Consider the following 13,352-nt stretch of genomic DNA (forward strand, 5'->3'; position numbering starts at 1 on the left):
CCAACGGACGAAGGAAAACACTACTTCAGAGTTAGAAATTAAAATAATAGATTTTCCAAAACTATGCAAAGTAGCAAAGATTCGATTCACCCAGGATGAAAACTGTGTAACAGTTCTAAAGAGTCAGTACATCTGACATCAAGCAAGAAATTTGCCAGAGCACGTGAACTTAGTAAAATAAAGATCTAATGGTTCCATGTGAGCATACCATGTGCAATCAAGCATTGAAAATACTTGTATTTTGGATATTGTAATAAAGCATGATTGTATTGAACAGAATGTTTGATTTTCCTACAGCCCCCTCTAGTGTCCTCCAATAAAATTTCTACTCGAATGGTAGTAAGGCATTTACCTCCCTAGTACGATGCCCCGCCCAACTATAAGCCCATCACCGTGAAGCAGTACCGTATGCATCACCAGGGCTGCCACCTTTCCCATTGGGAAATACCGACCATATCGGCACGTTTTAGATTCCGCAAAGGTACGGACGTGTGAAATAGAAATTTACAGAAAATCGTCTGAATTCATTTTTAGGCTTCACCCGAGAAATCTATTGTTTTTAATATAAACCTCTCTTCTCAGTGGTTCCTGTGCCTGACATTTACCTTTCCTCGTCTACTTATTTTATCAGTTGCTCGCCGCCGAATTACTGTGAACATCGGGTTTGGTGGAACTATGTTTTTAAACCTATTTTATTTGTCAACTTGCATATATTGCGCAGGGCTCTGCACGCCAGTCATCTGCCACATCAACCAAATAAAACCATGACAGCAATCCACTTTTGCAGGATGGGCAAAACAGTTCATGAGAACATAACACGATGTTGCACCCCTCCCCCAGGTGAAACTATGTTTTAATAAAGTTGTGTCTTTTACTATTTCAGCAAATTTATATTGCAATTTATCACCCAGAGAGATTAAGTGATTTGCATACAATCACAGGATGTTGGGCAGTGCCTCCGAGACTCCAGGATCTCCAGCTCTTGAGTCAGCAGCTCTGCCGGCTGCGCCACAAACTCGCCACTCATGTGTTACCTGCCAGGAAACTATTTGATTGATGAAAACAACTCTTTAGTCGTTACATAGGCGAAACCGATTCATTAGCAATGCTTGTTAACATGGACGTTCTGTCTTTGTTTACTTTAATTAACAATCAGGGATTATTAAGGTAGCTTCAGGGCACATATCAAAATTATTTCTGTTTACATTTACTGTTTAAAGCATGCAGTGATACGCAGCTTTAGGTGGTTTTCCTAATTTTTGTAGCGACCAGGATATTAAAATACTTGACATGCCAGTATAAATGGCCAGGTGGCAACGCTAGACATCACCCGTGTCCTTGCCAAATGCTAAAAACAATCCTGGAACTCCGATCAAGAGGAGCCCCTCTACGTCTCTCCTTCGGGAGCATTGATGCAAACTTTTAATCCGCACTCGTGTGACATTCCTAGGTTTATAATTTGCCACTCTGTGACCTTTCCATGCTTCACAAGTGCACATTTGAGTGACTGAGCAGTGGACCAAAAATGTTGATGCAATATTGAGATCTCCAAATCTGTTTTTCACTCAAGGTACAGTAATTCAGTGCATATAAAGATAACCGCAATACTACAAATACCGCGTACATTGGAAAACAAGCACCAGTAAAGCCAATAATCTCACCTTTGAGACCTATTGGCTTTGCCAATGGTTTCTACTGGAGCATGGATGGCTAAAGAGTAGAAAAAACGGACATGCGCTTTCTTTCTTTTTTATTTACCAATCCAATTTGGATATATATATATATATATATATATATAAACAAAAAGCAAAATAGCGACCCCCCCCCAAAAAAAAAAAACAGGTGTGGAGAAACAACAGAGGGCGAATGTGTGTGGGGGGGGGGATAACGGGGGAGCAACACAGAGTAGGGGGGGGGGAAGTACATAACACGGGCTAGTGAGCAATGTGAATTGCAGAGGAAAGAGAAGTACGCAGGATGGAGAGAGGAACGTGGCGCACGGGAGGGGGGGGGGGAGTAAAAGACCACGACTGCAACACTGGGGAAAAGCACACAAGGGCAAGACTGAGGGGGCAGGGATAACCACACGAGCAAGAGAGCAAAACAGACTGTGGTAGAGGTAAACGCGTGGTGCATGATTGAGACCGCTGGAAACAACATGCAGTCTCATGGAGTGCTTAAGCAATATGGAACAACAAGCATTTACAATGCAATGGTCTCGGCATTGTTAAAGTTAGAGCTGTTGGCATTGATCATGACATTCTTGTATGTTTTTGTTTTTAAAACATTTAAAGAAACGGCATTGTTATTTACAATGTCAATAGCTTAATAACTCTCCAATGCGAGACCTATTGCATTTGCATCCACACACAGAGCCACACACACAGAGCCACCCACACACACAGAGCCACCCACACATACAGAGCCACATACAGAGCCACTGACATAGAGCAACCTACACACAGTTACCCCCACCACTCACATAGAGCAACCTACACAGTTACCCCCACACAGAGCCACCCACACAGAGCCAGCCACCCACACAGAGCCTCCCACACACACACAGAGCCTCCCACACACACACACACAGAGCCTCACACACACACACACACACACAGAGCCTCCCACACACACAGAGCCTCCCACACACACACAGAGCCTCCCACACACACACAGAGCCTCCCACACACACACAGAGCCTCCCACACACACACAGAGCCTCCCACACACACACACAGAGCCTCCCACACACACACACACAGCCTCCCACACACACACACAGCCTCCCACACACACACAGCCTCCCACACACACACAGCCTCCCACACACACACACACACAGCCTCCCACACACACACACAGAGCCAAGAATACAAAGTTACAAGCATTTATGTGCAGCAAGTCACTTAACGATAATACTCAATTTATTAGCCCGTAACAAAGAAAAGCTCCGGCTACCACTAATGAGCTTATTGGGAGGAAAACAAAACCTGAACGAAGCTGACGTTTGCTTAACGCATCAAAGACCGCAACTGCGTAGCATGTGACAGTGAAACAATTTATCTTCTTGCCGGCTGCTGATGCGCGCACCTCAATACTCTGTTGCTCTCACCGCTAGCTAGTAAGCGGGCCGCATTATGGCAGCAGAATGTCCCTGTTCGGAGAACCACGCTGTGCCTGGCCAAGTCAGTTACTGTCCCACTTAATGCAGACAATGACCTAGGCCGTTGTCGTACTAAACAGCAGTGCAAGGGTGAAAGGTAGGACCGCTGCAATAATGCTATTCTGTTGCCACTCCGTTTATCGCTGTGGTGGAATTACCACACAACCCATGTGCGGCATAACATGCGTATTCACAACAAAATACTAACCGAAATGGATCAAGTGTCTAAAACACGTAAATGTACTTGGGCAGCCGAAGGCCATTCTCAAAGGTGGAGCTTTTTTCCAGCAGCTTACTGCTGTCTCTGGGTGTTAAACTCCACCCCCCTTCTCGTGAGTGGAAAATAAATACTAGGAGGCGAGAAATTGATCTTGGCCCTACCAATGCACCTAAAGATACTGGAATAGTATAATGCTGGACAGGTTCCACGCCGCAACGATATTTCATTGACAAGGCTACGCCTGGCCACCGAGAATCACTGACACCCAATCTGGAGGATAAGGAGGTAGTTGGAAAACGTGACCAGGAAACAGTTTTAGGCTGGGCGGGATTTTACAGGCCAACAGTGTCGTTTTGCACGAATACTCCTTGAAGTTGATTTTCGGTAAGAACACACACGAGCAATAAATACAAGTAGAACAGCACCATGGTTTTACGGCACGCATTCGGATATTTAAGATTAAACTAATGTACTTAAATCTTAATGGGGGTGGGGGGGGTCCGTCGTCCATAGTAAGTTGCTTTGCGCAACGCTCCTCTTGCACCGGGGTCGGGTCACCCTTTGTAGGTGGTTCACTTATTTCTACCATAAGGAAATAAATACTGCCTTCAAAGCAAGTTGATAGCACCTGTTCGAAACCGGGGCATCAAATTAAGGCACATTTGCTCTATAAGAGTCCTTGGGAAGCCATCGAGAGGTTCGAAGTAACATACGCCACCATTACACAACTTGCTTAATCCGCCATTACAGCGAGCCCGCCCGCCTGCCGCCATTACACGAACAGCACAGAGCTGCCATTACGCTGAGACGAGACTAAGAGGGAGACTGAAAGGGCAGAAAGTCCCTTAACGGCGGCTCGCGCCGCCCGTTTGATAGAGAGAACACGAGTCTATACCATCTTTGCGCTCACCTGCTCGGCTGTCCCACCTGCTTGACTGAAAATCACAGTGGTATGGCGTAGGCACGCCGGTCTCAAGACTGGACACTACTGTAATACGCAATTTTATAATGCTTCACAAATGAAGCGTAGTCATTGTGCGGATTTCAAAGCCATGCAACGTTGCGATGCATATTGAGTGACTGCGTTTCTAGGCACCTTTAGTCTCGGTAGCTTAAAAACAGCCGCCAACGACTCTGGTAAGATGCGCACAAAATTTATCGTGGTCGGCCACTTCCAGCAATCGAAAACCAACGTTGTATATTTTCAACATGTGCACAACAATCGGCATAATACCGCAAAACTAACTCTCCCTGTCAGACATTTCTATTATTAACGTAACTGCTATCTGAAACCAACACTGTCCTACGGCGACATTGTAATGTTAAACAAGTCTTACGTGCTGCTGCGGCGAGCGAGCCCAGCTGCCAGTCATTGAGGGAATCGCCCTGAACACCACCGCCTTTCTCCGAGGTCAAGCAGAAATGCCTCGGAGAAACGCAGCGGCATTTTCAGATTCGGGGGCGTGTTTTTCTTTCTCTCCTCTTGCCATTGGCTGGAATGTTTACATTCCAGAGGAGAGAAAGAAAGTAAAAAACGCGCCCCCGAATCCGAAAAAGACGGGGCTTGTTTGGAGAGACAAATCTCTTCTCCAATGGCTGACCAGCATTTAAGAGGCCAGCCAATGGAGAAGAGGGGAGAAGAGGGGCGGGTTCAAGCCCCTCTTCTGAAAACATTAAATCTCGCGAGCGAGACTGCGCAAGCGCAGCCTTCGCTAGCCGAGACCTAAAAAGCAGTGCCTGAAAAGCATGGCCCTAAGCAGGGCCGGCTTTAGCGCTGGTGGCGCCCTGTGCGACAATGTTTGTTGGCGCCCCCACAGCCTCCCTCACTACCACCCTTTAACAATGCCCCCTCAAGTCTCCATAACCACTCTCTCTCAGATGTGTTTAATTAGTTATATAGCGCCACCTATACCAGTGTAGGGTGTCAAAGCACTTTACATCACAGACACGTTACACAGACAATCAATCATATGTGTGTAAATTAGTGTATAGCAAATGTTACATAAGATAGAAGACTACAAGGTGAGTCACATGTCATCCATACGGGTAGACAGTATAGTTTAAGATTGCTTAGTCTGGAGAAGCATAGACTCAGAATTTAAAACATAACCCCATGGTTGGGGGTTACATTTAATAACCATGATTTTTCCCCCAAAATGAAAATTTTTTGAAACATTAGAATAATGAAAGACGGAGGAAAACATCATAATGCTCCAATCTATACCTTACAGTTTGCATGCAGCTTTTTGAGTTATTAGTTCACTGTTCCATGTAAGGATTTTAACATCTACACTGCTAGTAAGAAAAGGATCTCTCTGACAAAAGCACTGATCTATTATACTATATGCACTTTGTGATCTGCATGGTACACATTCTTTGCAGCAGGCACATTTACTCTCTGTGCTACCATAAAATGAGTTAAAACTTCCACTTGACAAAACTCCTTCTCTCTCCAGGAAGAACATTAATCACTGTTATCTTGACATTTTTATTTTTGTATGCAAATTGGAGGCCAGCAATGCAGTAGTAGGGACTTTTAAAGCCATAAAATACTTCCAAACGCTGCGCCCCCTGGAAGAGTCAGAACCTGGTGCGGTGGCACCGGTTGCACCGCCCTAGAGCCGGCACTGGACACAAGTAATGAGTCTATGATCCTGGAGAGGGACAAACACAAAAAAGACGTAAGGGCCACACAAGCTAACAAATAAAAAAGACAGCAAACGAGTGACAGTAAAGTAATGAATGGGGTTTAAGCCAATTGTGATCTGACAGTAAACAGAAAGCTTGCGCTGTCTGGTATGCGAGACCTAAAAATGGCCCTGTGGCCTAATTAATATATATTTGCATTCTGACAATTGCATCTTAGTTAGAACCACAAGTAATAGTAACAAGTAGTGGCAAAGCCAATTGGTCTTGCCTACTGGCTTTGTCAATGCTGTTTGCAAATGCTGTGCAGCATGGGCCACAATCAAAAAAAGGCACTGATACATTGTCCATTTTCAATTCAAGGGGTTGGTAATAAAAATAGCAAGATAGAAACCATGTTATCGTTTTAAAGTGATGCACACAACTTTCAAAGCAACAGCTTCAACATTCATGACTCATGTAACTGAAAACTTTCAAAACGTTAATGTTTGCAGAGATACTTTGCTTCATTTTACTCATTATACATTATACTAGGCAAATGTCAGAAAAGTCGGCTTAAAATACTAACAACTTCTTAGAAGATGTATTGCTTCCACTACAATTTAAAGATCGCATCAGCCCCCTCTACGACAGTCCGCTTTAAATATATGAAGGGCATGCATGACTAAACTTCTGCTCTGGAAGTAGAAGTTAAAATTGTGTTAAATAGCAAGAGAGGTGCGACACTTTCAGGTCTGAGCTTACCTTGCCTTTCATGTTCCTCTGCCATCTGAATTGTTGACCCGTCCTTTGACCATTTTATTGCCGACATCAATCGTTTCACCCCAAACGAATTCTTCAAACCATTCCTGACCTATATATTCCACTCACTTCCTTCACCCCCAAAACCGGCAGCCGTCTCCAGCCCCCTGCCTTTCAATCTTGTAAGGAGGCTAGGACTTGCCCTATCAAGCACCAACTTTTGATCTGTACTGCAGTTGTAACAATCTATAAGATAATCACGCCTTGGGAACAAGGATTCAGTTGGAGAGAAGGAATACTAGCAGTGGTATGTGACACTGACCATAAGCCCATATTTCAGACTCAATTTTACATCTTTTGTATCCTTGGCCATACAAGTGCTCTCTCTTGCAGTCTAAACCAGCCTCGTCCGCACTCCGTGCAGGTCTGACTCCCTATATCCTGCAACCACTCCAGTTCATTACTCTCTCCACCTGCACTTCATTACCCAAAGCCCTCTCTTCCTCACTTACCTGTATCTTTTGGCATTCTTCACCTCCTCATAGGTGTCTTTTCCATCCACAGTCAGTGTGATATCATCTACACAAAAAAGACAAGAGTTTGTCACTAGACCCTACAAGAGAAGAACAAAAGTTACTTACCTGTGAACTGTGGTTCTCCAGTATTGGTGTCTTTCATAGATTCACATGCTTGAATATTCCCCGTCGTCGAAGTGGGAGTCCCACGGTACATAACATAGCAATGTAGTAATAACATAAGCCTAATAGGCATAAAAGAAAGTAAAAACCATAGAGTTTTTATGGATAGACAACTTGTCACATCTATAACATATTACTATCATTATGTTTTAGTCCAAAATCCAGCTAATCAGGCCTCCGCACCCTCTAGAACCCTCTCCCCAGAGGCTCAGGCCCTCAGATTTTCGTAGCACAAGTGTGACATAAATGTCAAATACATGATGGGAGCCTTTGAGGGGAGGTGGGTGGGTCGCATGTGAATCTATGAAAGACACCAATACTGGAGAACCACAGTTTACAGGTAAGTAACTTTTGTTCTTTTCCAGTATTGGGGTGTCTTTCATAGATTCACATGCTTGAATAAGAGTAGTGAGCAGTGATATCAGAATAATACAAGGTACATAAGAATCAAAGCAATAGCAATTCCCAGTTCAAAAGACTATAGGCATATAAAATATAATATATACATAAATACATAATAAATGTACCTTGTATACAGGAGGAGGGAAGCATCAGAGGCTCACCTTATTTAAAAAGATTACGAAGGACTGCCTGTCCCACAGCCGTGTCCGTGTTGTCTGCAGCATCCAGACAGGTGTGTCTGCTGGACCATGTTGCAGCTTTACAGATGTATTGAAGAGGCACCCCAGCAAATAGCGCAGTAGAAGAAGAAACCTTCCTGGTGGAATGCGCTAGAACGATTGATGTAAGTGGTTTTTCCGCTTGTTGATGGCAAAAGGCAATAGTAGAAGATATCCAGCGTGCTATGGTTTGTTTGGTGACCGGATGACCCTTTCACATCCGTCCGTAAGCTACAAAGAGTTGGTCATTCTTACGAATAGTAGCTGTTCTCTGAAGGTAAAATTTGAGACATCTCTTGACATCCAAAGAATGAAGCGTTTTCTCCGCGGGAGTTTGAGGATTTGGAAAAAATGTTTTTAAAACAACCGGCTCATTGAGGTGGAAATCCGATGGCACCTTGGGGATAAAGGCCGGATTGGTGCGGAGCAGGACAGAGTCTTTAGTAAATTGAAGAAAAGGTGGTTTAGCAGTAAACGCCTGCAAGTCACTAACCCGGCGGGAGGAAGTAAGAGCCAGGAGTAGAGAAGCCTTCCAAGTAACATATTTGAGACTGACCTTATGGATTGGCTCAAATGGTGGTTTCATGAGCTGTGCCAATACAATGTTTAGATGCCAAGATGGAGGTGGCCGACGTATCGGAGGAAACATTCGAAAAAGACCCTTGAAAAATTGTTGAATTACTCTTGACGAGTAAAGTGAGTTAGAGCCATCTTGTCGGAATCGTGAGATTGCTGCTAGGAAAACCTTAAGGGTAGAGTATGAGAGGCCTGATTTTGCTAGGTGCAAAAAGAAAGGCAAAAGTTGTTCTGGCTTGGAATGTATAGGATGTACTTGAGCTTCATTGCACCATAGACAGAATCTTTTCCATTTGAGTTTATATGTTTTCACCGTTGAAGGTGCTCTAGCCTTAGCCAAGACTTATCTGCAATCTAAAGGAATGTCCAAATTTACAAATTCATAGTGCTCCGGTTCCAAGCCGCTAAACGTAGAGATGCAGGATCGGGATGACAAATTTGGTCGTCTTCCATGGTCAAACGATTTGGAAGAGGGCGAAGAATGATCGGGTCACACTGAGACAGGAGCAGTTGTTCCGTGAACCAGATTTGTTGAGGCCACCGGGGGGCTATCCGAATAATGTGACAGGGTTCTTTACTCATTTTCCGCAGAACCTTGGGGACTAGAGGTATTGGTGGAAAAGCGTAAGAAATATATTTTTGACCAGTTCATCAAAAAGGGATTCCTGCATGACCTTGGTTGGGGAAGCCAACTTGCGTAGAACAGGCATTTGCGGTTCAGATATGTTGCGAACAGATCCAGATTTGGAGGACCCCATATTTGAAAAATGTGATCCAGAGTGGGTTGGTGTAATTCCCATTCGTGATTGGTCGTCGACTATCTGCTTAGGGAATCCGCAAGATTGTTCGACGCTCCCGGAACATGAACTGCTGTGAGGACGATGTGATGATGAATCGCCCAATTCAAAATTTGTTGAGCCTGAAGGGACAACAAGACGGACCTTGTGCCTCCCTGTTTGTTGATGTAGTGCATGCACGTTGTGTTGTCCATACGGATCAACACCGTGCTTCCTTGAATGGTGGTTCGGAAAGCTTTCAGAGCCCGAAAAATGGCCAGTAGCTCTAAAAGGTTGATGTGTCTTGTCTTTTGCTTTTCGGACCACTTGCCTTTCCCAGTCAGTCCTCGTAAGTGGGCGCCCCAACCCTCGAGAGATGCATCGGTCGTGAGGGTGAATATTGGAGTGTCCGTCACAAACGGACGTCCTGAGGAGATGTTTTCTTCGTGAGTCCACCATAAAAGAGCTCTTTTTAGTCGATGTGTGACTCTAACTAAGTCGTTGAAAGTTCCTGAGACTTGAGCCCATTGTTTGTCCAATTCCTCCTGGACAGGTCTCATTTTCAGGTGGCAGTGAGGGACTAGAGGAATGCACGAGGACAACATCCTTAGGAAAGATTTCAACTGTCGGACAGAAACAAACTCTTTTAGATGGATAGAAGTTGCTAGATTGCGAAGACGTTGACATCTTTCGTGCAACACAAAAGCTTTCCCTTGCCTGGTATCTAGAATGGCTCCCAAGAACAGTCTGTTTTGAGCCGGGAGAAACTGAGATTTTCCCATGTTTAATGTGAGGCCCAGAGATTGGAAGAGGGACCTGCATAAAAGAGTTTGTTTGGATGCCAGTTCGAACGACTTTGCCTTCAGTAGGCAGTCGTCTAAGTATGGAAAGATTTGAACTCCTTGTAGACAAAGGTAAGCTGCCACCGGTGCAAGGACCTTTGTAAACACTCGGGGAGCGGAACGAAAGCCGAATGGCAGAACCTTGAATTGGAAATCCTTTCCGGCCACTCTGAATCTGAGAAATCTTCTGTGCCTCTGCAGTATGGGAAGATGAAAAGAAGCATCTTGAAGATCTAAAGTTGTCATAAACTCTCCTTGGGATAGAAAAGGGAGTACTTCTTGAAGGGACAACATGCAAAAAGTTTGTGTCTTGATGTATTTGTTCAGAACATGTAGATCCAAAATGGGACGCCATTCTGGCGACTTTTTCTGTATGAGGAAGAACCTTTAATAGACCCCCTTACCCTTCTGTAGTTTTGGCACCACTTCGATCACACCCTTTCTTAATAAAAAGTTCTTTTAGGTGAGCAGGAGGGGGACCTCTTGGTGGAGTATTGGGAGGAATCTTTACGAATTCCAATGCGTGTCCCCTGCGCACAATATCTAGAACCCATTGATCGGTAGTAATTTGTGACCATTTGGAATAGAAGTGGGAAATTCGACCTCCAAGTTTTGAAAAAGCGGGAGGATTTTGCGACGGTGTGTGGTGAGTCATTGTTTCTTGGTGGAATCCTTTCCTCTTTAAGAGGATTTTCCTCTGTATTGCCTGTAGGTGGAAGAATGCTGTTGCCTATATGACTGTTGATTCTGGGAGGAGTAGCGGTTTTGACTTTGTCTGTACTGATTCGAATTTCCTCGAAAGGAAGAAGAGGAACCACGACCTCGTGCCTCGAAAAGGTTGCTTTTTGAATTGCAAAGACCCAAGAGCATGAGCAGTGTCAGTGTCCTTTTTAATTGTTTGAAGGGCATCGTCTATATGCTGGCCAAACAACGATTCACCGTCGTAAGGCATGTCCAGTATTTTTGTCTGTACCTCCTGACGTGAAGACGTGGCCCGTAACCAGCCCTGGCGCCTGAGGACTTCTGCACCAGCCAAAAGACGGAAGCCAGTAGAGGATACATCAATAGCACAATCGATAATTTCCGAGGAAATTCTTTCCCCCTCTTGGAGAATTTTTAATGCCTCTGGCCTAGATGTTTCAGGGATAAGGTCAATAAGAGATGAAATGTCTGACCACATTTGGCGGTCGTAACGGCCCAGGATCGCTAAAGAATTGGCCGCACGTACTGTAGTCGCGGCCATAGTTGAAAATGTCTTTCCTATACCATCCAGGCGTCGACCTTCTCGATCTGGTGGTGCAGACAAAGGAGACGATGGGTTTCTGGATCGACGCTGAGCTGCCTGAGTAATGATGGAATCAGGCCTTGTTTGCGAAATTAGACAAGCAGGAGAATTTGGAGGGGCTTTGTATTTTTTATCTATCCTAGGAAGGATAGCTGGAATGGTGTTAGGAGTTTGCATCAGCTTGAGGCCTTCTTGCCAGATAAAATCGATAATTGGAATGCAACTGACCTGTTTTTGAGGTTGATCCTTAAAATCATATAGGAAACAATCCTCCTCCCTGGTGGTCATAGGAAGGTGGAATCTTTTAGCTGCTCTTTTCATAAGCAAATGAAAACCACCAATGTCGACCGGTGGAGAATCCAAAGGAGCTGGATCAGCAGGAGATGGCGTTTGTATTTGATAGTTGTCCCATTCAGAAAGAAGGGAACCATCATCCAGCTCACCTTCTTTTTTGTCACTGTCATCATCCTGCTCGTTGACAACGTCTTCCTCTATGATTTGAGGAACTGCAAGATGTTGAACTCTTGTCGCCGACGTAGGTGTGACCACTGTTTCCTTATTTGAAAAAGGCTGTGGAGGTATCTGCGGCGTTGGAGAAGTCTGCACAGAACGTGGAAAACGGCGGTTGTAATCATCCAACATATATTGAAGGTTGGAAATAAGACTTAACGGCAGTTGTGCCATAGGAAGTTCTGGAGCCGGGTGTGTGTCACAAGTAGATAAATCGTCCTCTTGTAAGGAGTCATCATCATCATCAGATTCCTGACACTTTATTAGAAGTTCAGAGGGACTGCGAGCAACCCGAAATCTATCATCCTCGGATTCCTCATCGTCAGATGAAAAAAGCACCTCCGGAGGCTGAGAAGGACCTTTAATTGGCATTAGGGTATCCAAAGAGGAATGTCGTAGTTGAAGCAAAGAGCTTGAAGCCCTTAGTGGTATCAGATCTTGAGATGGAGACGTAGCCGTTGTTGCTGACGATGAAAGTCGTCGTTGAGCCACCGTCGACGACTAAGCCACCGTCGACGACTAAGCCACCGTCGACGACTAGGCCACCGTTGACGACGAGGCCACTGTCGACGACGAGGCCACCGTCGACAACGTATGCTTTTTTCGATGTTTGCTTGCCGACGAAGTTAAAGGCACTGTAGACAAAATGGGTCTCACCTTAACAGATACCAACGTCGACGGTGAAGACGCCTACGACAGGATCATAGCCGGCTTCATAGACATAGAGGTCGAAGTCGTCGACGACGGCAGCTCTCGACGACGGAGGAAGCGTTGATGAGCTAGTCGACGAGAGAGGCAGTTTCTGAGGTAAAAACTGCGCAGATGGAGTCTTTGACGCCTGAGAATCAGATCTCGGGAGCGTAAACGATTCAGATAGACTCCTGGGGGCGGAAATCACCCCTTTTGAAGTTGAAGGTTGGGTAGTGGGCTTATCAACATGATGTTTCTTCACCACTTTAGGTCTTGGAGAAACCTTCTGAGAGTCACTTGTTCTCTTCAAGGAGGGAGCAGTTTTGATTGAAGACACACTCTCCACATCTGAAAGAGGATTTTCTGAAGTCTTCAACTTCTGTAGCCACAGAAAGAAACGCCCTTCTCTGTCCTTTAAAGTTTTCTGAGAAAAGGTTCTACAAATTTTACAATCCTTTACCTGATGTTCAGGATATAAGCAATAAATACATTTCTTGTGAGGGTCTTCCACAAGGTCTGAAGAGGGATTTCTTGGATGTAGACATCATAGAGGTAATCTTCTGAGGAGATATGAGAAGAAAAACT

The 13,352-nt window shown here is 44.8% G+C and overlaps 1 protein-coding gene across 1 annotated transcript in view; it reads right to left on the reverse strand.

Moving 5' to 3' along the window:
* PCYT2 (phosphate cytidylyltransferase 2, ethanolamine) overlaps window positions 1–13,352 on the reverse strand; it is a 159,078-nt gene that overhangs the window by 64,354 nt on the left and 81,372 nt on the right. The window contains exon 4 of the mRNA XM_085617538.1: window positions 7,283–7,349. Coding sequence (XP_085473664.1) covers window positions 7,283–7,349 — 67 coding nt within the window. The remainder of the gene's footprint in view (window positions 1–7,282; window positions 7,350–13,352) is intronic.

This window comes from Triturus cristatus, chromosome 7 (genome assembly GCF_964204655.1).
Source record: "Triturus cristatus chromosome 7, aTriCri1.1, whole genome shotgun sequence".
NCBI lineage: Eukaryota > Metazoa > Chordata > Amphibia > Caudata > Salamandridae > Triturus > Triturus cristatus.